The following is a 23,397-nucleotide window of genomic DNA, read 5'->3' as shown; positions in this document are numbered from 1 at the left end:
CCCCCCCCCCCCCCCCCCCCCCCCCCCCCCTCTCTCTCTCTCTCTCTCTTTCTCTCTCTCCTTTTTCGCACTTTCGTGTAACTAAACTCAACTGAATAGACGCTACATAGTCGCAGCAGGCTCGCGTAATCGATCTCTACATCATTGATTACAGCATCGGACTTGCGGAAGCGGTTCGCCGCAACAACCGAGTTGCTTCACTGAATTTGTAGCAAACGTTTGAACTCGACTTCGAAGGTGTGCCATGTACTAGATATTTACGAATTACGTTTTTGGCAGTCGAAAGGTAATATCTTGGCACATAGGCTGTTTTCATACAACATTCAAAGACTTCGTCCGTGAAAGAGATAAAATTCCGAAAGAGAAATGTTCGCTGATAGAAGAAGTAATCTCAAGTCTCTTTCAGAATCTTCTTTTTGAAATTTTTAGATTGTCAATTAATCTCACATACAGCGTCATAAGACGTTCATTACGTTACTACGTATAGAAATAAATAGCTCGCATAAGTTGAAATCATTTTAGAATTATTATTGCGTAAAACTTACTATTCCGTTTCTTCTGCCAAACGCAATTATCGTGGCATTACTTATCATTTTCAAGCCCAATGTATGTTGCGACGAGCCGATATGTACACACTACGCGTTAGCATACACACGTTTCGTTATTTCGAGTCTGTCTGCAAGCTCGGTGCTATATAACAAGCAAAACAATAAAAATGCCACGGGTGTTAACGGCCATCGCGCGACTAAGAGGCAGCAACATAAGCATATACCGTATATTATTAAATTATACGTCGTGAGAGCGAGAAATTGGTGTGTCTACTAACCTTACACGTGTGAAGAAACCTAGAGTTAACAGGCACTGATAAATGGGTCTGCAAAATAACAAACACAAACAACCACTACAACAAAGGCAAAATAAAAAATAAATAGAAAATTAAGAGAGAGACAGACGTCGGTATAAACGCGCGTAATATCGTCCGAATTTTTCTGGCTGTCACTAAAATATACGTCCTGATATCAACAAATGGAAACAACCGTGTTAAAAAGCACGGATTTTTCTTTTTCATTAAAAATATGTCGCGCCAGTGACGCAGTTTCCTCGAGTAATTCATTTCGCGTTTACAGTAGGTATGGTTTAACGATCAGAATTATCGAGCGGGCTCGATAAATGTTATTAAATTCTATATTAATAATGTCAGGACGCATTTAGGTCACAAGTGCTTTCCATAGCGTGCTGCAAAAGTTTCATTTCGAACTTAACGCTGCATAATTGCGCGCAACATTATATCCTTGTTACGCTAACCATAGAAAATTACGCTAAAGAAAAAAGAAGTGTTTATATATTCAACTACAATGGAATTTGTACACTCCGAACATCGAAAGAGCATGCCGAGAAAAATTGCTTTTCATGAAAGATGTGCTTAAATCTTTTTCTGATTAAAGCAATGGCGTTTTCAAACATTACTGAATTAGCATGAAAGCAATCCAATTACATGCGAAATTGCTGCTAAGAATTCTTCACGTTTACGTAACATGTGAAATGTAGCGCTTCTCGCGACAGATAATATTTCTTAAATTTTCTTTTTTCACTGCGCAATCTGTATCGTTAGCTCTGTGTCAAATAAACGATCTACTTATATCTTATTTCTTGAAAGCAGCTGCAATACCTCAAGATTCTAGCGCTACTCTAATTGAAACGATCTAACACTTAAGAAAGCACAGAAAAGCACAAAGAGTGTTCTTTGCATGCAACCATCGCATCCTAATTTACATTCTCCAATAAACAAAATCGTTTTACGGAACCGAGGTAACATTTTTAGCGATTGTTTTTCTTCGAACTATACATATATTTGACTTTTAAATTTAGTCACGTTTTGTTAATTTAGATTTCAAGCATTATATACTATGCATGTATATATCACACAAGTTTTTTATCTACTGCGGATTTAGACCGAAAATGTGCTTTCCTCGATTCCGTGATTTGCTAGTGAAAATGCAAAATATCTGAATATTCGATATTGTATCGTGATGTAAACTTAATTAAATTTCTTGGAACATGACCTTAACGAATTTTTAGAAACTGGTTTTAAAAAATCCCAGAATAATTTTTTCAGGTCGGTTAAAATAATTTTCAGATATTTTGCACGTTTTACAACATTCTACGACAGCGGCTCTTAATCGAGATCTACGTATTATGATTTGGAGTATATTATATAAAACAGAAGCTCGTGCATCGAGCTCTTTAGATAAATAAATAAATTTCAGAAAAAAATGATTCGATCCGTGTCACTCGTAATTAAAAACCCGCTGCGCTATAACAGTAGGCACAATCTACAAGTAATATGGGGCCGCGAGGATATTTACTTGGACGCTTGACGGATCCTGTGAAAAGGAGAGCCTACCAGCTTGTGCCAAGCTGGTCGGACTGGACAGGTTTGTGGGACTGCTCGTTTGAGGACTCTGGAATATACCAGCGGTTCGACCATTTCAAAAAGATTTCCCGCTTTCAGTGGTAAATCCTACTTGTCTACAGCTTGTCTGTACGTAACTCGACGACTTCGCTCGTACGAGCGATAAAAAATATATATAAGATGAATGACAATTGTTGAAAAAAAAAAACAAGAGACCAATGAGAAAAACACGAATGAACAATTTCGATATCGACATCTGCCTTTTACCTACTTTAATTGAATATTCTTTCGTCGGCCACATCAATTGTAAAACGTTAAGTTAGTTAACCAATTTCAATCCGCTCAAAAGTAGAAATAGATTATTTCTTATCGGTATCGACGAAAGCTGCTCATTTAAAAAATAAATCCATTTCCTCAATAAAAAACATTTACATTATCACAATTTTTATACAAGTTTATCAGATTGTCTTTCAGCCACAGATACTAGATAATTATTATATACCTATACATATATTTAAATAGAAATATTATATAATTTAAAGTCAATGAATTTTTTAGATAAAATCCTGACTCATTAAAAAGTTGTTTAAGTAAAATGTTTTAAATATCAATTTTTTATTCGTCACACAGTAATCTGAGTTAAAAGAAAAGTTTAACTCTAATTGATATTTTGTACGTCTAAAGGCTAACTGGTAAAATATTTTAGAGATCAGGAGACGCGGTAGCGTCTCCGGCCATGTTCAAAAACTGTAAGACACTACAAGTCTCTTATCCCGAGCCATCAAAGTCCATTTTTATCATATCAGGGTTGCCACAAAAAATAAATTTTAAAATTCTCTGACTTTTCCAGGTTTTCCAGATGGAAATGGGAAATTTTCCATGATTATAATATCTAAAATATATAAATTTTAACATTTATATAAAATCAAAGATTGTAAGAAAGCTCTAGCCTATATTATTAAAAACAATACAAAAAACGCAAAAAACAATATAAAAAAACTTAGCATAATGAAATTTTGAATGCAAATTCAAGCTAACAAAAAATAAATTAGTATTGGAAAAAAGCATAAAGTTATAATTTAAGAAGAAAAAGGGCTATCAAATAAAAACACTGAACTAACTATAAATTTTAATTTTTTCCATTAAAATCGTTTAAAGTGCGTGGAATTTGCGTGAACGTGCATTTGACTATAAACATCAGATATAATATTTAAAAAATTATAACAATCATTTGGAATAAAAACAGTTTAAGGGAATTGTGAGCAAAAATTAAAAAATTCAGCCTTTTTTATATCTTCTCCTGACTTTCCCCGGTTTCCATGATTAACTTCAATTTTCCTGACTTTTTCTGATTTTCTCGATTTTTCGCAGGTCTGTGTGGCAACCCTGCATATAGACCGGATTAAATTATCCATTGAATAGTAATGAATAACATCAATTATATTTATAGAATTTATTGACGATTGTACATTTGCGAGCAATAAACAAAATTGTATTTCGTTTTTCACTTAATACGTGCAAAATCGTTTAGAGAAACATATCTGATAGCGCAAGACAATAATAAATTTATCGTAACATGACATTCAAAGTATTATTTAAAATTCTATAATTTTGAATACCATTTTGCAGACATTTTTTTCCGAGGACAGGTGAGAGAATAAAAGTATTAAAAAAAAAAATGAAACGTCGCTGTAAAGCGATTAAGACTCGTTCAGAAACGTGCAGCCTCGCGAAAAGTGCATGTAAGATCAAGAGAAAAGAAAAGAGAAAATATTATCATAATCGATGTACGATAATCAATTGAACAACTTACATTGCTGAACGGCGTACTACTAGAATGATCCTCTTGGTCTAGAGGAGTGTGGAGTGGCGACGGAAAGTGTACGTTGCTCAAGTCGGGCAACGATCCCGTGTTGTTGCCTATAGGTATTTGCTGTCCCGGTGGTTGCGAGCTCGGGTATATACTGAACAAAAAAGTTCACCAAAATTGTAACTAACTCAATTAATTCGCAACGCAATCAAATGAAAGTTTTTATTGGATGTAATTCCACCGCTCAGTGCAAAAGTCATAAAACTGAATCGTAAAACACAAACTGAAAAAGGTCACATATTTTTCGAACTTTTCTCTGTTCACACGAAAACGCTAATTTTTTAAAACGTGTACTATTGATTTCTTATCATTCGACAGTACGTACTTAATCCCAGGCACTCTAGGCATTTCGCACGAAGATCTTGGTCGTTCGATGAAACCATGGTGAGAATCTCTGTTGTCGCTTCCGCTTCCGGTCATAGCGTGTTGATCTGTTAATTATAGAATACGCGATTTATCAAATTTCGAAATTGCACATAGCGTTGTAAAAACTACTAATATATATTCGTTAACGTTTTATTCCAGACAATACTTTGCTTCCTATGTTGTTGCGCAATGCTGAATATAAAACGATCATTTTGATATAGCATCTTTCGTTACGGTTGTACAGAATGCATGAAGTTTCTCAAACTGGTTATCCGATTTCTCCGGAGCAACGTACATAATACCGCCTACTAACGTTACTATCGTATAACGTTTCATATATGCTTCGTTGTACACTGATCTCTAGCACGACATCGCTCTGCAAAGTTTCGTGATTTGACGCGATCTAAGGATAATTTATATCAAAACGGTACCGTGTTATATTACTACGAAGACTTTCCATATCACATCGGTACGAAGACTTTGCGAACTTATCTTGAGAGAGGATCGATTCCTTGTTTAAACTATATATGAACTTTATAATCGGCGTATAGTAAAAGCATCTAATTAGTTTCGCGAATGCTGCAAGATGCAAAACCGCGAGAATTCTAGATTCATATAGTTTGGAGTCGTGAAAGCCTTTAACAGGTAGTCTATAAGCCGCATGCACTTCAGAGGCGAGCGTGCAAGATCTGAGAGATCAATCTCTTTGTAAAATACTCTAGGTAACCACTTATAAGGGAACGAAGCGGTGTCGCGATATAATGAGGTAACGAGGCAATATGGTAATGACGGAATTTCCGAGCTGGGCTGATTCGTGAAATCGCGTCAAAAGTCAAAGAAGCAACTTCGCGAAGAGTATTTTATATAGAATGAACTCATTAATATAACGGTCGAACGACGCTGAAAAACTGTGTCATTCACCATTTATGCGAATACTCGATCATGCTCGAATTGTTAAACGTCGAGGGAATAAAAACACGATTTCATTTTCACGCAAAATAAATCACGTAAACTGCACAACGTATCATTTTAGCCTCGTTTAAATTATTAACGGTTGACGAAATAATGTTTGCGTGTGAAATGGTGAGTTTTATGCAAGATGTTTAATTAATCGCCCTTGTCATTATGATGGATCTTGATGATCAACTGCATTAGGAGAAATACGCTTTTAAAATATGTAATATTTATAATAAAAGGAGAGTTTAAATAGTTTAAACACATAGCTCAACATTATACTCGATATGAATTGGATTAAATAGTTCTGTTTTTTTATTTATAATAAAGATACTCGAGAAAACACAACTATAGATTATTAATATTAATTCCAAGGCATTAATCTGGGAAAAATTTCTGATTAAAAATGGACGTACCAGACTTTTCTAATTATATCAATGAAAATGTTAGTCGAAATAACCAGATAGCGTCCAATTATGATGATCAGAATTCTAATTAATGTGAACAGAAGTTTTTGGTTCGTCCATTTTTAACCAGAAACTGTTCTCAGTGCGTGGATAACAGCACGTAGCAAGCGCTTCGACGAAACCTTGCATTACGTAAGGTCCCATGTACTATATTTCAGTACCGCAGTCTTTCACGCAGCATCCGTCGTTGAGAGAAAGCGCGTGTCGCGGGTCATCCGGAATGTACTGGTCGAAACAGGTTTACCTATTCTAAATAAAAAGAGAGGAGAAAAATAGACATCGCTACCTCGTCGATGAGGTATGGCGGAGGTTGATTGGCAAGCCTCGTTGGCGCTCTGATGCAAAGCGGAGTCCGAGTTCGTTCTTCGCCAGGTATCCGGTGGCGGTGGCGACAGGTAAGGCACGCCGCTATACGGAGACGTATCGTGCCTTTTCTCCATCGGGCGAGATCGCATAGGGCCAACCCCCATGCTTCGGCTTCTGTTGTCGCTACGGTACATGGCGTTATGCTGCATCTCCTCCAGATTGCTGAGCGCCGTCTGGAAAAAATGCACGAATCCTTCTTGAGGATTACAATTGGCATTGCGGCGGTTGGTGTAACAGCGTGCAAAGATTGTACAATATATATAAATTAACGATAAGAGAAACGTTTGCGAATTGTGTGCGGTAACGAGCAATAGTGTGCCTTTATTATGCAGTAACTTTTTGTGCAACTACATCAAAACAGTTTTTTGGAGTATCTAAACCTAAATACAGAGATCTGAAAATAATTTTATTAGACTATCAAATTAATTATATAGACGCTCAAGTCAGTTTCTTACATGTTTATCTTTATTTTAATAGTATAATTATTGTGAGAATATATTTTTATAACTCAAAAATACATACATATATAAAAAGAACAATTTTGTTGAAGCATCTAAAATTCTATAGCTAAACATAGATTTGAAAATAACTTTTTTGCCTTCAAAATAATTACGTAAGAATCTCAAGTATAATAAGCAAAAAAAGTTTTAACATTTTATCAATTAGTTGAAATGTCCTACATAATTATTTTGATGGTTTAATCAAATTATATATTTTTTCAGATTTATATTTAGCTAAATTTTTAGATACTTCAAAATCGTTCTTTCCTTGCGGTTTATAATATTATCGCAATCAGTAAGTACATACATATACTGTATGTTGTATGAGATAAATGTCTTTTCTTGAAATTTTAATGCGATAAAATAATATTAGATCCTTGTTCGTGAGAGAAAAACGATCGTGAGCGCTGCTCGTGTCGTCGCGCGAGCTCGAATCACCGATTCGATTTTCGAGCCAAATAAAAATCGAGCAGAACGACTGTAGAGATATCAATGCTCCGGGAAACGAGCAGCAGCGATAATTAACGAGCACTGTGAGTCACGTCACTGATAAAATAGAATTCCAACGACGAATTACGTTACTCCAAATTATACAGTGCACCTGAGAGGAATCATTACGAAGACACATTCACGTGCTTTAACGTGAGAGGGAGTCGAGGTCGAAGCGAAATAATTCGCTTCTACCTACGTGCTACGGTGGCAAAACCCGGTCTCTGAACTCTCCTACCACCGACGAACCATTCAACCGACGACGGCGCAGAATTTTCTCACTTCGCGAATCTCGCCTCATAAAACGTCTGGTCTGCTTTATGACCAGCCATCGTCGTCGACGTTATGAGTGGCGATTAAAACGACGTAAAGAAATTTAATACGGGTGTTTGGATAGCCTGGATACCCATAGAAATCCCATTTAGGTTTTCATTTATAGTGTTTCAATTGAAAAAATTCGTACCGCGTTATACAAGAAAATTCAACGCGTCTGAACTTCATCGATATCTCGCGTTTTTCACTGTAGCATAAATTTTATCTCGCAATCTATCGAATACTTTATCACCTCGCTGCTTTCTATCGTGGCTATTTTTACTGCGTATTTGATTACCTAGTTTTTCAGCGAATAGTTACAACATCCTTTCCTTACGCTTCTCGTTTGAGACACAGGGAGATGTGTAACAAGGACCACTTCTCAGAAGCAATATCTCGCTGCTTTACATCTCAGGAAAAGAAAGCATTCTACAAAGACGCTAACTCGATCAGATAACACTGTGTTTTCCTTTTTATAAGAAAGTCCAGCTGAAAATTATTTGCGATATTTTCTACTTCTACATCTTATAATCGTTTTATCGACGGTGAAATTGTTCTTTAATTCTAAACTCTTTGTATTTACATATTCATCTCTTACGATCTTACACAGATATACAATACAAAAAGCAACAAACTTAATCGACAATAACCATTAATAACAACGATGTTTAGGTTAATTCAAAGTGCGAGAGAGCTTTTCTATGAGACACATATTGTTGAAAAAAATTCCCCTGTTAAATTCCCATAAGAAAATAAACGCCAATCTAACGGGGATGAAACGATCTCGTGGGATTTTGAACTTCCTGCATGCGCGGCGAGAGTGTGAATCTAATAAAGAAATCTGCTCCCGCTGCGTTAGTCGACATGTGTTGGACGAACGTGGGTCGCACAGCTATTACCTAATATCTGTTGAATTATGCGATAAACACGGAACGTCTCTCCCACGATTACAGACAAATCGTGGACGATCGCGCGTATCATCCGCTCGTTAATCATACGACAGTATCAGTTTCGAAAGACGTTTCGACATCATACTTCAAGTGGATGCGCCAGCAAAACATTTAACGTAACACAACACTTTATTTCGATAATGATGTCAATATTGAAACAGCTATGCCTCAGTTTCCCGTAATCCAAATCCATTATTAAAATGCCAATGTTTCGTGAACATTGCAGTTCATTATCAGGACGAGGAGCGGTGTTATCTGGTACTAAAGTATATAACCTAAAAAGCATTTATTCACTTCAACGTATAACTGTATACAACAACCAAGAAAGGGATTTGGTTTACAAAACTATCCTCAAACCCACTCATGATCCATCCGTACCTCCCACGTGCGCTTTACTTGTACGTAAACTTACAATATCCTATCACTTATCTTTCTATTCACTCTTAACCGTTCCTCTTTCCTTTCCTTTGACTTAACTTTTTCTATCTCTCTCATTCTATTATTCACATTCTAATATTATACACTTCCAGCTACTATTGCGTATCTTTGTATATTAGACTATCACTGAATTCTATATTATGTGACATTTCTGCAGATTAATTTCTCGTTTAATCCATCCACAATTCAGCCCTGTATATATTTTTGAAGTAATTATAGACAAAAAGCGTCTATGATTGCGCGTCTCGTTCATTACGAGAAACCTTTGATTCTCATACTCGCCGTGGCGAGTAGATGTTGCGATATTTATATGCGACGCAACACAGTTCCACGTAGTTGGAATTGTCGGTGACGTAACAGCTTAACCACGCGCGTAAGCACGCGTGTGATAACTCCCGCGATAGGTTTTATCGAAACGTATTTTGAGGAAGCTAGCGCCGCGATACCAAGTTTTAACGACCGGATCATCACTACGCTACGTTACCCCATTTGCATAATGTAATATGCAGAACGTATCGGCGTCTGGTATAGTGACGATGCAAGAATAGCTCCACCGCGACTTTTTTTTACGTCGCATACACGAGCAGCGAACACACAGACGTAACAGCGCGTGTACGTGTTCGGGATATTCGTCGCGTCCGCGCGTATGATGATAGTAGATGTTAACATATTCCGCCGCGCATCGTAGTGGACGCTCGCTCCGGCCACGCCGGACTTTATATAAAGCCTTTGTTAGGATAAAACCCCCCCGTCCAGAAATTATAAATAACGATGTTATAAGCAGCCACAAAATGCTATTAACTTGTATGATTTATGACAACGATCGCGCTGCGACACGAATCGATAAAGAAGAAGAGGGCTACTTATATTTTAACAAAACTAAAACAAACGATTTCTTTGTTAATTAAATCTGGAAAGAGTGCATCAGAACTCTCTTTCTTTTTTGAACTGCCGTGACGAAGTCTCTGCTAATCTCTGCTATAATTTTTCTTTTAAACGATGCTGGGAAAATACGAAAATGCTAAACGCGTCGAATTGCTTTGTGCACTCCTCGAGGGAAAAAATTAAAATCTTACTAATTATATGAAAAATGTGGAAATCAAGTAGTAACTCTATACGCGGGTCGACGTCTCCATTCACAACTTTCCCAATGTCAGGGCCGTGGGCGTCGCACGAGACGGCGCGACGCGGCGCATCGACCAAGCCGCGCTGGTTGAAGAACCATACCTTCAATTAATGTCGACGCTAATAAAAGGCATGTCCGTGTCCTCGCGAACCATATTTACCACATTCGTCATATTTGCCTGAAAATTAGACGAGAATAATCAACCGCCTTTGTGCAGGTCAATTCGCTCTTTCCCTCGACGACGAAAGAGACAGTGTACAAACAACGTTAGCGTTCTTTTAGACGGTTTTCTTGTTGAATGCCGCATATTTCTCGATTATAAAATACATTGTTATCCTAGTCTAGAATTGAGTGACCCATTTGAAGACAATGTGAGGCGACTAAAGCCGTTTATCATTTACTGCAGCTCTGCCAGAGCGGCTCTGGCTGTTTTCATATACATATCTTCATGTACTTCTCTCTCTCTCTCTCTCTCTCTCTCTCTCTCTCTCTCTCTCTCTCTCTCTCTCTCTCAATAAGTTTCAATAGATTAGAGAATACGCAGTAAAGCTCACCGTCACTACTGTTCGCGGCGTGTCGACACGTGCCGGTAATCAAAATGAACACACGCGACAGCAACTCGCTCCTTACCTGCATTTCCTGACACGAGGCCAATATTAGTCTTGCGAGAGCAACGTGTGACGGATGCAATGCACATTGAGGGTTACAAGGCAGCGATCGATGTTACATACATACGCCGCCAGCCGATTCCCTCCTGTGTTTCATGTCTCGCCACGAAGAGACCAGAATGTAATTACTGCGCTATCCATATTCAAGAATGAGATTACCAGAGAGTGGGCCTGTCAAAGTAGACGGCACACACGTGCGCCTGCAACATATCGTTCATCCAATCGCGGAATGCAGAGAGCACTATGGTGTACGTCCCGGCTACTCTATCTCGATTTTAAATTTATTCCGATCCTAACCTTGTGATACGACAGAATAGAAAGACATGAAAAAGATCCTATCCGAATAATAATGAAAGAGTTCAAACTTCAAAATATTTTTTTCAGATTTTTACAAACAAACCACCCAAAAGATAGCTCGTTTGTGTTATTCACATGGAAATCCAGCTCTGATCTCGGACCTCTCATGCAAAGCAAAACAAGTTTTCAACGCGGAACTTTGCAACTTTCTACTAATCATTTATATCTTTTAGTCGTTTTATTGTAACTTTCTATTATCCATTTGCGACTTATACTTGTGCCCACATTGATCTATCTTTTCTCTCGTTGAAAAATACTACATAAATATTTATATACAAAGAAGAGATATATTTAAACATGTGTCTCGTTTAACATTTCATCTAAATTTATCCAAATAATTATAAAAGTTATCGTTATTAGTTTGTACAGAACAATTCTATATTGTAAATAATCAAAAATAATATTTATGATTAATTTAGTCTTTATATTTTTCTTAATTTTCGCAAATAAAAGAAACGGACGCAACTTTAATCGGAAAATTGTAAATGTCTGTTTTCAGAGCAATCTCGTAAGCTTTTAGAGAGAATGCGATAATGTATTAAACTCTTTTTCAATGCGATATTATGCGAAAAGAACCGTTTTCGAAGGTCGTGTACGCGTCAATACTCATGATTCATGCCCGAACGAAGAGAAAAAGCAAAATACGAGGGAAAATCTTGGGTCTGTGTAAACAGATACCCTTAGCGAAAAATTATCATCCTAATACAAAGTATCGATTTTGCGCAAAAATAATGAGCATTCGCATAGTTATAAAGCGGAAAAGATTGATGCTGACGCAAACAAAATTTCAACAGCAAGAAAATTTCACTTTTTCCCCGACTTGAATGAACTTTAATTTGGACTTGAACCACGATGCTCCGCTATTAAATATTCATCCGGCTTATGTCCTTCGACTTTCACAGATGATATTCAAGGACACCGTGGTCGATCGAACGCCGATGACACTTTCCAGGTTGTAATTTTATCTTCATTTGACCTCTTATGCAAGTCGACCGTCCGATGTCGGATCGCTAACGGTGCAGTGGAATGAGAAATTATGGAGCGAAGGCAGTCCCTCGCGCGCGAATCACGCCGTGTAAGAATTTTCTCAACGAGAAAATCAAAGACCCTCGCCACATTATCGGATAATATTACGTAACGCAAGATAATCAAACTTTTGGCAGAGTTACGTTGTGAAATTGGATTTCAACTCTGGAAGTATTCCTGCTGCTAAATGCAAAACAAGATTTAAGCTTGAATGTAAAAAATATAGCAGCACAACTTACGCGGAACATCAATCGAATTCTCGATCATCAGGATGATTAATATACATAAAAAGCTACATAAAAAGCGACAAAAAAGGTGGTGAATGATTAAACTTTCGTTAATGACAGATGAATCTTAATAAGTCAGACCAAGTTAAATCAAAATATTTGTATGTATATATTGTCTGCAGAACGAGGACGTACGAGCGAGACACGTATCATGAATGGGGCGAGTAACACGGAACACATTGAAGAGGTCGGGAACCGATCGTCACGGAAGAAGCTTCCTTTTACGATCTCCCGCTACTCCTACTCGCTCGCAGTTCTCTACTCCAGCGACCTAGGTCCCTACCCTTGCCTTCCGATGACAACTTCGCTCCACCCACATACGTCGTCGTCGTCGGTCGTCGTCACGACGCTTCGCCGCCGTCTGCTGACGACGACGACGATGACCCACTTCCACAAGGATGTATCCCATCGCCATTCAAGACCGCCAGTTGATAAGAAAGAAACAGGATGCATCTCTGACCGAATTCGTCACATGATTCCGCCCAATCGCATACAAAGCATCAACTTACGTTCGTATTCTCCGATGTGAATTCATAAATTCTGTCATCGTGGATAAAACAAAGAAGTAGGAAACAACAAGTCGATAGGTCTCTTAAAGAGATAGCCTCGTTAATACACGGGGACGTAATCCCCGGGAATCTCAATGCGAAACGAGCGTTATTATCCTCGGAAATCGATTGTCGTGTCGTAAGCTACAACGGGCGGATCAAAGGATGGAGATTCTGTTTTGCAAACGGTGCAGTATAAAGCGCTGTCGCGTATCTCTGCGAGAAACAGAGTATTGACGCTCCCGTGTAAAATTTCACGACAATCGAGGCTGGGTGCAGCTGCGGCTGCAGTAGCAGCTGTAACAATCGGCAAGCCGGGAACGAATGAAACTGGCTAGTACCTGCACGAGTAACGCGATCAATATTCTGTATGCGAGTGCACACTTGCCCCGAAGCACGTGCATGCGGTGGCGTTTGTTTTCTGCTGTGCACCCCGAGCTTGCGTAGTTACTCGTATCCGTTAGAGGAATATCCTCTCGTGCGAATTCTCCTCATTCTAAAGGCTATACAGAAGCACTCTATGCGATCGAAAAAGCGAAGGATCTCCAATTCAGCTTTTTGTTGAAAAAAAAAAAAAAAAAAATGTAAAGTCGCCTTGCAGAATAAAGGTGGCCACAATTTCCCAATACGCGTTTTAAATTCAAGTTTTCGATTGCAAAATAATTTGTTGTAGGTTCTTTCTAGCCGATGCTAATATTTCCAGTCATCTCTTTCCATTCCACGCGCGTTCATTAAAATCACAACAGTTTTATTTCAGTTTGAATATGAGAATGTTAGGTGTAGATCCGAAATGACATGGAAGTTACGGCGATATTATTCCGAGCTTGCTATTTATATTATCCCGAGAATGAAGGCTCGTACGTACGTTTTATCGCCCACGGGGCTGCCATTCAATTAGATTGCGCCGACAGAGATCGGAGCGCAAAGCTAAACCGAGGTTCTCTTCGCGGCGACATGAACGGCGGATAGGTGCGCCATGGCACGTGCGCAGGAGCAGAAATCCGCCGGAAATTCGATCGATTCGTGTGCGCGCGAGAAAGTTGGACGAGCGAGAAGACGACGCGAATGCAATCGCGACGACAGGAGGCCTCGAGAGGCGCAACGAATGATCGAACGGCCGGCGGGGTAAGAACCTGGGAGGGATCTCTTGACCCCGATCGCCACATCCGAGAAGAGGTGGACTGCCCGAGATAAGACCGCCTCGGTGCATTTTCACGCGATCGAAGTTCGACCTTGACTATGTATCCCCGGGTCTTTTGCTAATTACGAGCGATTCTTTGTGGAGACACACCTCGATATAACATGAGAGAGAGAGAGAGAGAGAGAAGCAGCGTTAATCTCATTGGAGTTGGTAATCGTTGCGTTTAGCGATAAAAGTAGCTCTGCAACTCTTGTCAAATTCTTTAATATTTGGTCCTTAGCTCCTTAATGGATCTAAATGTATAAACCAATTGTATGAAAATATAACAGATGCAAAACTGCTTTTCCCGTTGAACGCAACCATTAACAAATAGTACATCGTCCAATTTGGAATCATCTTGGGTACGGCACGTAGACTTGGGATAATCGGATATTAGAATAGATCGTATGCCGGCAATTTGTCGCACCAACTGCTAATAGAAACTTGCGCGGGATATAAGCGGTATTATAGGACTCGTTTTACCCTCAAACCAAGTGCTGCATCAAGGTCGAAGTATATTAATAAGCACGGCATTGTGATACTCCTAGACTAAACACAATGATTTCCCATTGTCCTATGTGATCGATCAATTTCGCGCGAAGCTATAAGACAGCTCACAAAGTATCACTTATTCAGGAAACTTACAAGGTCTGTCGGTACGAGGAAACACGGCTTTACATTATTCCGAATTACATACAATTTTATGATACGTCGTATGTATGAGTTTCATCTAAAATACTAAAGAAGTTCGACCGTTTCAATTACATACAATTTTGCGGTTATCTAAATTTCAGCTGAAACACTTACTTTCGAGAAAATCAATTCAATGCTTATACAGCTCTCATTATTGATGTTTCTTATTATACAAAAATTATTTGTCGTTGAACTACTTTCTTATTACTTCGTATTATACATGTATATATTATTTCACATCTGTTTTTTTTTTTTTATAATATGTAATTTATTTTAACTTGCCGCGTGATCCGAAATGTATAGCTCAATTGTCTAAACGCACCATCAATCGAATTACGTTTTTATATCTGTAATCTAATTAATTTTTAATGATTGTTAGTAGACGGAAGAAAATAACGCGTAATAGAAGGTCAATCAGGCGAGTTCATCGATTTGATTTAAAGCGGTTAAATTTAAGAATGCTGTCTTTTGCCCTCGCCTCACAAAGACTTACAAATATCGCAAACGTCAATAATAACGCGGTGTATGACGCGGTTTCGATATTACATTTCGTTCCACGATTTAATTGCTTCGTTATGGAGTGATACGTGATACGTGCTATGTGCGCGTATACTGTAAACTGGAATACGAATTCCCTTTGTTTATTACCTCCGGCAGCGTTATATATATTACAGCCGCCATAAGCAAACAATTACATTCATTGGCAAATTGCAACAATCGTACAATACAAAGTCTGATGTATAATTTCCAAGTTATTATGGTGATAATATGATCGGAAATATCAAATTAGTGTATCACAAATACGAGCATAGTTAATACAAGATCTTCTTTTTATCTTTTTTTTTTCCTTTTACCTCGGATGTAAAACGACAAAATTAGCCAATTTTCAGTTATTATCATACCTAGTAATTCCATACCGCGATGTTGACGATGATTCTTACTATTCAGCGGTAATTTGGTAATCGCTGCATGCATACATTGTACCTTTACTGGTTACGACACCGTCTCGTGCAAGCATTTTCCGTATTATCGATAGACATACTTTGTTTAGATATCGATATTTATAAGTGAAGTATTTTTTATGTACTTATTATGAATTATATATATATAGTAAAAAAATAATTCCGTCGTATACTACAAAAATCTTTTATAACATGATGATACATTCGAATACAGGGACATGCAAATTAAATTGTTGGAAAACAGAATATCCAAAGCTTGAGATATACACAATTAATTCCGGCAGTAAATATATCGGAATTGAAAACACCATAGGGTACGTTGAACCGAATAAGCGCCCGTCTCCGGCTTAGGTTCAATGGAGTTAATTACGTATATTAAGAGCTTCCCGTTATTCAGCATAAAGTAAATATTTCAAGTATAATTTCATAATTTCCATGAAAAATTACAACTAGAAAAAGCTCAACAGTAATAACTATATGTCACAATAACGACTGTTTTTTTCTTTTAAAGATGATTTTTTTAAATTCTAAAAATTTACGTCATTTAATGAATCATATTAGAATTTTTGCGTAAGTTGAAAATATTTTACTAAAATAATTTACCTAGATATACGTCTCTTATTCGACAGTATCATGGTTGAGCGAAACGAAGGAAAAAATAATTTATTCCCTAGCTTTGTCGATATCAATTTCATATGTACTGAATGAAAAAGTTCCACGCACTACACCGAACATGTGCGCTTGTATGTGCATATGCAGGATACATACAAGGTCGCGGACACATGTAATTGAGCGCTCTGCACGCTTCCGTTAAGAGTCGAAAATTAGCTGGGGTTTAACCGGCGACTTAACGACGAAGAGCCTCAATCAGTAAGTGAAGGATATAGCATTAGCCCTCTGACAAGCACGCCCACATCCCGTCATCGTGGCGTTATAAAAACAGCGTGTAACCGACGCTGATGGTACATTTTGCCTTTGAAAAGTGACATATCGAGGTTCAAGCGAGCGAGCGAGCGAGCAAGCGACAATGCACGTGTCAGTGATCCTCGGCGTAGTGTTGCTACAGGCGATTTACGTGTCCGCCGGGGTAAGCCTTTCAGCTTACTTTCGTTAAACGCGATACAGAGATCCCCGTACAATAGGGACAATAATCGACAGTGACCCACTGTACGCATTGTGATGTGCGATTCGCCGAGCGTGCCGCGCGCGCGCACGCGCGACCTGTCGAGAATGGTGCTAAAGTCCGACACACGAGAATACCCACTGCGACGCGCTCGTAATAAATTCTGATTTTGCGTAGCCACCTGACTGGATCCCCGCGGAAATGTTGGAGATGGTTCAAGCTGACAAGGAACGGTGCATGTCCGAACACGGAACGTCTCAAGGTGAGCCCCGCAATTAATAGCATACGATCAACATGCGGCCAATAATCCCGCGCTATACAAACTGCCTTCCATAATCGTTTAAAGCCCCAAAGTAAAACGTCCTACTTCATTTTGAAAGAAAGTCTATCTCACAAGAGAGAGCGCTTTCTATCTATCTATATATATATATATATATCTCGAAAAGTTCTCATCTCCTCGCATTTATAACTTAACGGATATTTCAATTCCGCGATACAGTGCTTATCGATGAAGTTAACGATGGGAAGCTCTCGAATGACCGGAGTATAACGTGCTACATGAACTGCCTTCTCGATGCCTTCAGCTTGGTAATATTTTTATAAATATTATTTCGCGCTTATTACGAATGCAAAACTGATCGAAAAGATCTCTCGCCAATTAGGTCGACGAAGATGGTAATTTGGAAGCTGACATGCTGATAAGCGTTATCCCAGAACAATTTCAAGAGATAGGTACCAAAATTTTAAACAAATGCGCTAAGCAAGGTACGTTGTACGAGCAAAATGCATTTTTTATTACTGCTTTCGTTATTATTTCATCAACTTCCTGCTCTGATTCGGTTCATGTTTCAGACGGCGCGGATGCATGCGAAAAAATCTACGAAATAGCGAAATGTGTCCAAGGAACTGTACCAGAGGTAAATAGATTCATTATTTCAAGTCAATGACTCTTAATAAAATTGTAATTAAAAAGTTTTATTTTTTAATTCAACATTATATTATTATCATTATTGTAAAAGAGCACATTTTCTGTGCGGTTAAATCAACATCGTCAGTAAAATCCTTTTTATATTTGTTTTCCGTTAATTAATTCATGTAAATGTATTTTGTTACAGTTGTGGTTTATGGTTTAATTCGACACAGGGGAAAAAAGTTTGTTCTACAAGCACATGCGACAATGTTCTCCAATATATCCCGCGCATAACGTTACGAAGTAAAACAATTCGCTCATGGAGATAATAAAGAACAAAGAAGTAGCATAGGGATACACGAATTACGTAAATTTCAAAAATGTGATTTGTATAATAATAATAATAGTAAGTAATTATTATGAACACGCTGTGTGCGGTTTAATATAAATAAAATTTTAGTAGAAAATATTAATGTTTGTGACATATTAAAATATTGGCTAAGATATAAATATGCATTGAAATTAAATCTGATCCAAACAAAATAAAGGGAGCCGGTATGAGATACAGATGCATAATCACAAGCTATTTGTGAGTCCATGTTTAATTAAACAATTTTTTATGATTTTATTCGCCTTTGATTCCAGTACCATTTAACTTTCTCAATGTTCACAGAATCGCGTGTAGAGTGAAACGGGGTGTGTCAAATTAATTAAAAAGGATTCGTTACAAAGAGTAAATTACATAGCAAAGTTAATTAGGTACAGTAGCTTCTCGAGAGAAAATATTTATTAAAGAAAACATTGTGTGAAGTAAAACATCGAAGGAAAAGCTATATAGAAATCACCGTTTCAGTTCAGTAAAACTATGAAGGATCCAGTGTATAAGAATGGTAAGTCCATAAGTTTGTAAGTCTATTTTAGAAATGAGAAACTGTACGTTTAAAGTCGACTTTACAAATTGCGAACTTACTCATATACAATGTCTGACAGCGAATCCTTTAATTATGTACGAGGTAGGGATTTCCTCGCCCGATAGCGTGCCATAATTTCGACAATCGTATATTTTAAGTACACGCGTTTTTTATATAACATAATAGCTTACATTTCCGAAAGTTTCGCGTGTAAATTAATTACTTGTTTACGTGTAGCAGTACACATGATTACGGGGTTTTAATTCGTGAAATTTCCTACGCTTTGTGATTTTACGATACGACAACCAGCATTTTTTCCATCAATGTGGGAAAAAAAAATCTTGTATAATTTCATCATTGGATCTCTATCTGAGATGACATCGCGTAATTTTCTCAGTCCACCTGGGTACGAGAAAACTACATCCAGGAAATTTAATTATTGCTTCGGATAATGCACAGCTGCTAATGCAAGTACATTTTGCTGTGTGAACTTTGAAATAACATCAAGACTAAATGAAATTATTCTACAAAATTTTTCACGCGATATTTTTCTCCGATTTACCATATAAATCATTAACCAGTTCGCTAATAAATCAGTTATAAATTACTAAGCTACTTGAAATTTGACGATTGATTTACTCTTTCGTTAAAACTTTTCGAAACTCCCACTATGAGGTTGTCACGATATCTACGTCATTCTATAAATCCCCTCGGAAGCAGATATTTGCATAAATGTAATAATAATTATGCATAAATACATAGAATCATTAATGACTGGGCTTGGTCATTTCCATAAAAGTATTTTCTGCGTGGAATTTATGTTGGTTTTACACAGCTTGATAAAATATTGTAGTTCTTCATTGTTTATCGAATATATATACTCTGCAACTAGTGTACAATACAGACACGAGACAAAGGTCACAGAGTTCAAAATGCAGGATAAAACCTTCAGGCATTCTTTTTAGTGTAACACGAGCGAGCGAAAATGTATGCATCGTTTATCCTGCAAAACGCAACGTAGCATAGTTACATCGAATTAACCATAATCGTGTTGCTATAATTCTAATTATTTTGCAATTTTAACTATTTTGTTCGTCACCGCATAATCTCCATTTAATTACTACTAAAAAGAATAGTCAACTACACAACGACATTCATAATATCCAATGCAATCGGGAATATCTTTAATTCGTGCTTGTGTACGTGCCATGCAATTTCATTGCTGTGTAAAAACATTGCAAAAAGAAAAAGGGGCGAGGATCACTACGAAAAGAAAATTGTTACGATCGGTACCAGTCAGTCGATACAACTCCTACTGCGTTCGTGATGTGCACATGAACAATATTTCCTACTTTATATATACGAGTAAAATAAACAGCAAGACATTAATACTGTATTATCTGAAATAAATTTCGTAATTCCACTAGGACCTAGTGCGGAAAAAAAGCGAATTGTAAAATATCTGCAGTGCGGAACGACCCTTAAAAACACGGAGAAAACTCTTTCATTTTGTGCTGATTTAAAAGAAGCTTTCATTAAAAAGTTTTAAAATAATGATAAGTTATCGAGTTTCTTCGCGAAACACATAACAAAGTTATTAGTTTAAAATAACGTGATTCCAGGAATCAATTTTATGTAAGAAAGAATTTCTTTCTAAGTTTTGCTTAATAAAAACCATTACGTTCGTCTAAAATGCGATCGAAATTATCAAAATCATTAATTTTTCATCATTATACACACTTTGAACATAAGAATTTAAAACCTTACTTTTCGACTCGAAATATCACAAAAGTCTGGCATCAACCAAAGATTTGGCTCTCTCGATCGCCGAGATCTTTTCGAATGAATCGGCAGAGTGCCTGAATGTAATATCCAAAACAGATCGACGTAACGCGATTTGGAAGAATTTTTCTCCGTGGAATCACGAGATGAGGGTGCGTTCCAGGGGGTGCAACGAAACGTTCGGGAAACAAGAAGCCGGGGGCAACAACAACTGAGGGATGTTTTCGTTCGGGCAAGATCGGTACAGACCTTAAGGTCGATCGAGTGGATCGCGCCGGGATGCGGCGAGGAGTGCTCTTTCGCGTCGTTGCCGCAATTGACATTGTTGTTAACGTTCGGCAGCGAGCCACCCGCCCTGAACTGATTTCCCAGGTTAATGTGCAGATGCTTGCCGCTGGACTGCGGTGGACTGGCGCCGGCACTCTTGACGGACAGCGGGGTCTCCGGTACTCCGGATCCCGTGGGACTAGCACCCACCGAGCTGCTCGCCGAGGCCACCTGTGCAGGTCCCGTCAATGACAACAACCACACCGCAAACAAAACGGTCGTAAGCGAGCTTTACGACTCCTTATAGTCGATCGGTTAGCCTTGCGGGATTATAAGTGCTTCGAACGAAAACTCAAATATTAGTGAGACATTTTGCCGCAGGCTAACCTTCTCTCCCTTCCTTAGGCGAGACTTACGGAGTCAGGTCTGGGGATTTTCTTTTTTTTTTTATTTTTTTTTTTATTCCACATCCTGCCACTCTCGCTACCATTCTTATTCTATGACGCTTTAAGTCTTAAGCCGTAAGAAATTGACCAATTAAAATCGATATATTCTTCTCACATTCGACTGTGATTGGCCAATTTCTTTTGGGGTAAAGCTTAAGTAATGGGCTTGGTGTAGAAAGCCAACTACGGTTAGTTCTTACGTTGCAAACGTGTTCGTGATCTTCACGGTATAATCGGCCTTTCTGTGGACCACGCTCCGATAAACAGGTTCTTATCTCCATAATAGATTCCATTCTTCGATTGTCGATTTGAGCGATACTTTTAAGCTCCGCGAGCGAAAAATTTGGGCAACGTGCACAAAATTTTCATATATAATACCGATAATGCAAAATCTAACCAAATTCGGTTCCGTACTATGTTTAACTGGTAGACAAAACACGACGGATGACTTTTTAAAAGCTGACAGTTAACGGCTACTTGACAGTCAAATTTAAGCGGCTCTCATCCTAAATCAAAGGTCGGCAAGCTTTCTCTGTACTAGATATTAAAATTTTAAATTTTATGGATCAACAAAAGGTAATATTTAGGAAATTATGTAGGTATTTATATGTATAACAAGATACACACAAAAAAATGTAAATTTTAATATCATTTATTTGAACAATACCAACTATATGACTAAAATATTAAATATAAAGATTTATTTATTTGGTACAGAGTCATTAATATGATTAGACAATTTTTTTTTATCGAATAAATATTTATTTACTGTAAATGTTAAGTTGGCAATATTCAAATAAATATTTCTTGTTAAAATTATTATTTGCTTCATTGAATTTATTGTTTACTGAAACTTAATAAATGTTTTATTAAGGAAATTCAATTATTATTACTATAATAGTACAATAATGATAATAAAGTTTCGCCGACCTCGGGCTTAGTAGACAAAAAAAATCATGTTTCGATGTCTAAACAAGTAAATATCTGCGTGAGGCGCGAAGATCCAATCTCGTTTCGTTTGTCCAAAAGACTCTCGCTCCGAGATAATACTCGGATAGCGAGGAACGGTCCCGCGAGACGTGCTTATCTTTTCGACGCGATTGGAGAACGCTCCGTTTTAACCGCACACCGTTTAGCGCGCACGGGGGTATGCGGAGGTGCGCTCGAGGACGCTAAATGCATCGACCCAACCTCGCCGACGCTCCCGTTGAAAATACCTCGAGGGCCGCCGGCGCTGCTATTGAGAGAGCGGAATGTTTACATGCGCATCGAAATGAAACGAATGCACCGTGTAACGAACGCCAAGCTTCATCCGCGAGGCGCTCGAGCAAACGCGTCGCTTGGCTATACATCGATGTTTTCTCTTTCTTTTTTCTTTTTTTTTATCTTTCTATCGAAATCAAAATCCCACGTGCCGTCCGGCGGGCATTTAAACCCCGCGCTCCGACTCTACAGAAAAAGAAATTCGCAGCCACGAAATCGTTGGAGCGGAATCGTTCGCGTACGAGTTAGAAACTTTAAAACGCGCGATCGATCACGCTCGCGCGCGAGATTGATTCGCGGCCGCGTATAATCGCGCTTCGAAAATCCACGAGTCGCAAAGTATAGTATATCGGAGCACGTACGTGTGTATACGTACTCCGCGGTAACGCGGGATACGCGTGTCGCGGCCGCGCGCGCGATGCACTTGCACCAGCAGTCGCACATACACACACGCTCGCTCGCGGAGCAACCCGGCCGATACACAAGCAAGCAGGCAGGCAGGCAGGCAGGCAGGCGGGCGGGCGGGCAGGGCAGGCAGGCAACACGCACGCACGCACGCATTCACGCACGCATATGTAGATATACCCACGACACTCGACACGCGCACACACGCATACACACACACACACACGGAGCCGAACAGCGCGGTAAGCGCAGCGACAAAAAGATAGACACGGAGGGAGAAGGAGAGACAGGGGGGTGGGGGGAGGGAGGGGGCAGAGG

At 38.5% G+C, this 23,397-nt stretch overlaps 2 protein-coding genes across 9 annotated transcripts in view; one reads left to right on the top strand and one right to left on the bottom strand.

Moving 5' to 3' along the window:
- Positions 1 to 23,397, bottom strand: part of Crtc (CREB-regulated transcription coactivator) — a 29,784-nt gene that overhangs the window by 5,732 nt on the left and 655 nt on the right. For 2 of the 7 annotated variants that reach the window (XM_018550058.1, XM_018550061.1), the window contains exons 2-5: positions 6,357 to 6,609; positions 4,609 to 4,714; positions 4,227 to 4,377; positions 2,367 to 2,462 (exon numbers count right to left, since the gene is read on the bottom strand). In XM_018550058.1, coding sequence (XP_018405560.1) covers positions 2,367 to 2,462; positions 4,227 to 4,377; positions 4,609 to 4,714; positions 6,357 to 6,609 — 606 coding nt within the window. Of the gene's footprint in view, positions 1 to 826; positions 875 to 2,366; positions 2,463 to 4,226; positions 4,378 to 4,608; positions 4,715 to 6,356; positions 6,610 to 15,912; positions 15,957 to 20,947; positions 21,197 to 23,397 lie in introns of those variants that run through there. The other 5 variants (XM_018550059.1, XM_018550060.1, XM_018550064.1 and 2 more) reach the window with 4 other exon arrangements.
- Positions 16,953 to 18,430, top strand: Obp1 (odorant binding protein 1). Of its 2 annotated transcripts, XM_018550067.1 has the most exons (6): positions 17,000 to 17,059; positions 17,273 to 17,357; positions 17,595 to 17,683; positions 17,758 to 17,860; positions 17,948 to 18,012; positions 18,211 to 18,430. In XM_018550067.1, exons 1-6 carry the CDS (start codon positions 17,000 to 17,002, stop codon positions 18,226 to 18,228), a joined length of 420 nt encoding a protein of 139 aa, XP_018405569.1. In that variant the 3' UTR covers positions 18,229 to 18,430. The 2 variants fall into 2 exon arrangements, with proteins under 2 accessions (XP_018405567.1, XP_018405569.1); XM_018550065.1 differs by lacking the exon at positions 18,211 to 18,430 and having other exon boundaries at positions 16,953 to 17,059; positions 17,948 to 18,042.

Source organism: Cyphomyrmex costatus, unplaced genomic scaffold (assembly GCF_001594065.2).
Source record: "Cyphomyrmex costatus isolate MS0001 unplaced genomic scaffold, Ccosl1.0 scaffold928, whole genome shotgun sequence".
Taxonomy (NCBI): domain Eukaryota; kingdom Metazoa; phylum Arthropoda; class Insecta; order Hymenoptera; family Formicidae; genus Cyphomyrmex; species Cyphomyrmex costatus.
Note: the sequence above shows the minus strand (reverse complement) of the source record. Positions and strands in the feature narration are given on the sequence as shown.